Source organism: Phytophthora parasitica, assembly GCF_000247585.1.
Source record: "Phytophthora parasitica INRA-310 unplaced genomic scaffold supercont2.30, whole genome shotgun sequence".
Lineage (NCBI taxonomy): Eukaryota > Oomycota > Peronosporomycetes > Peronosporales > Peronosporaceae > Phytophthora > Phytophthora nicotianae.
In genome coordinates, this window is record NW_008649016.1 from 697,457 (window position 1) to 700,270 (window position 2,814).

Sequence of the window (2,814 nt, forward strand, 5' to 3'; positions counted from 1 at the left end):
AGTTTCTTCACTACGACCGTCTCGCCTAAGTACGTCGCGAGCCAGACTGTGCCGTACGCTCCTGCTCCTAGCGGTCGAATGGGAGCGATGTTCTCGGCGTCAATCCGCCAGGAAGAAAGCGCTTCTTCGTCTTCGTCCGTCAACACCATCCGGTTGTTCGGAGCGCCTCTCCGACGGCCTAAGTGGTAGATCGGCAAGGTCGGAGACCCAGCCTCTAGGTCCACGTCCACTTGCCTCCGCTTCTGCCGCTTGCAACAGAAGAACATGACAACGATAAAGGCCAGTAGAAGCACCAGTGGGATGCTGATGCTCAGCCACAGCTCCAACGTCTTGTCATCCGACGTGTCGGAAGTGTCGGCCGCACTGCCGGTACTGTGCGAATGAGTATCGGAAGAACCTGTGTCGGAACCTGTGTCGGAACCTGTGTCGGAACCTGTGTCGGAACCTGTCGAGATTGCCTGCTGCAACTCCGCAGGTGCTTCGGCGATGACGCCTTCCAGCCATCTGCGCATCGCTGGAAGATTGCGATAGTGCGTGGTATCCTCGAATGACTACCGGTGCTTCTTATTCCGAGTCCGGAACGTGCGTCCGGTGGGTTGCTGTGTTTTTGATCGCTCGGTCGGTGGCTTCCGGCCGCCAACGACCCAAAGCCCAAGTGTCTTGACCGAACAACTAGCAATCGATTGAGCAGAGACCGACTCGACCGACGGACGATTGGCTCGTTGGAGACTTGACCAAAGCGACATGTGCACCGTAAGGATTCCGGAAGCAGGATTGGCCACATTACATACGGACTCGAGAAATCGCGGCATTGCAAAGTTCCAGAAAAATGGTTCCAATTTACGGAACCTCTCGTTCGGCATACTCTGGCGGTTTTAGGTGAAGTTTGTGTACATACAAATGAAGTGTTGTTTGGAAGATAGCCTGTGATATCTCATATGTGGCGGATTGCCGATTTTTTCGTGTCGACGACTAGGCAATTTGTGGAGATAGCGGGCTCCGTTGCCGTCTTTATCGGTTTCCAGCCACGAAGAAAGCGTTGTGTCACAAATTACGTCGGGGATTACATCGTGAAGCCCGGCTTCGAGAAGATTGAAAAGCTCTTATCTTTAGTCTTTGCCTACGAGGGTGTGGCTCGTGTTGGTGTTTGTGGCAGATTGCTCGAGATTGCGGGCTCTCTGAAAGAGTGGCGCTCTGAGACTACAGTGGGCTCCAGGATAGAGGTCTTGAGAGCGAATCCATTCGCTAAAGTTGATTGATTCTGGTCATTACTGGTAATGGATCGCGGTCATTATGGAGACGACGAGGTAGAAGCTGGAAGGACGAGCTTCACACAACCCGCTGGAAGATACTGGTGAACTTCGCAGGTTGCCAGGATACAATTCATGAAAAGCAAGTTCACATCGTGCCGAGCCGCGTACTGGTAGTCGGTGTATAAGGCGTGGAAAACTCGAGCGGGAAAGACGGAGGTATCCTCGCTCTTGCAACGAGCAGAGAGCTTCTAACGCTGTATTGAGATGACTTGAGATTTATCTCAACTGAAGCCTACGCACGAGTTGCTGCAAGCTACAGTGTCGTTCAGATCCAATTGTAATCGAATAGAAAACTTCATATCGCTTGGCACATTTTCACACTTTGTGCTGTTCGTAAATGGCGACTTTCCAAATATTCTAGGGCCGTTTTAATTAAGGTACAAGCTCTGGAACCGACCTTATCTACGCGACGAAGCTGGCGGTGCTGGAGAAACAACATTCGCACACGTCTGCGCACGGAAGATGAATGCTCTCTCGGTGGGGAACCGCCTCAACGACTCATCGCGATCGAGTCGAGTCGTTGGCAGCTCGTTGCTGTCTTTGCAGTCAACAGTCCCGCCGTCTGTACGCTGACCGCCGCTCAACGATCTCCTTGAAGGCCGAGCGATAACGCGTTGTCGTACATCTTCTGTAGTCGAAAATACCGAGCTGTGCGTCGTGCCGACACGTGTTCAAACACAATTCTAAGTCTCTCACGTTAGGCAAAACTTCTTCTCCACCTCCCACATTTCCCAAGGTCTAGTTGCTTATTGCGGTGCTGGTGTCAACTGTCGAGATGTCATTTCGCTGGTGGTAAAAAGTTAACCTACGTTTTGCGATACGCCTGGTCAGACTTCGTTCCTGTCCTGATATCTCACTACAAACACTTCTAAGATGCTGGAAGTGTACATTGACGAATGGTGCTGACTCAAAAGTATCTGCAACGCGGGACTTGTGACAAGAAGGAACGTGCATACGAAGGACCAGATTGAAGCGCGTTCTGCACGCCGGATACTGGCGGAGTATCCAATGAAAAGCGATGGATATCACTCACCACGAGCTCATTCATTAACTTCCTCGCCAAGCACAACACCAGATCAGGTTTCAAGATGGACAGTGCGTTGCTGCCTCATAACAACTCGGTCGATGAAGAGACGATCTCCATTGTGGCGTACGGAACGACTCCACCGTCTTCGCAGCGGTCTCGTCCGGCAGTCGAGAGCCGAAATTCGTGGAGTCCTCCGTCCGATATTCCAACAAACTACCAGCCTCCAGACTGGAACTCGGACGACGGATCTATCGTCGATGGCAGTGCCCGACGCATCGCCATCAATACACGGACGAGCAGCAGTCGAAGCAGCAGTAGCAGCAGCAGTGACGAGGTTCCACCGCCTCCGTCGCCACCTTTGGTAGGTGGCAACAGTTTTCGGAGTGCTACTGTGGATACCACGGCGTCAACAAAGTCTAGCGACTTACCACCGTCACCCCCAGCGAATACTGCGGTGGCGAACACGACAGTACG

General features: G+C 52.5%; 1 protein-coding gene across 3 annotated transcripts in view; it reads right to left on the reverse strand.

Annotated features, from left to right (window-relative positions):
* The window catches only part of PPTG_23134 (TKL protein kinase), a 2,836-nt gene extending 1,911 nt beyond the window's left edge, over positions 1-925 (reverse strand). Inside the window, exons 1-2 of one of the 3 annotated variants that reach the window (XM_008908613.1) lie at positions 446-800; positions 1-421 (exon numbers count right to left, since the gene is read on the reverse strand). In XM_008908613.1, coding sequence (XP_008906861.1) covers positions 1-421; positions 446-512 — 488 coding nt within the window. In that variant the 5' untranslated portion in view covers positions 513-800. The other 2 variants (XM_008908615.1, XM_008908614.1) reach the window with 2 other exon arrangements.
* Between the last annotated feature and the right edge of the window lie 1,889 nt (positions 926-2,814).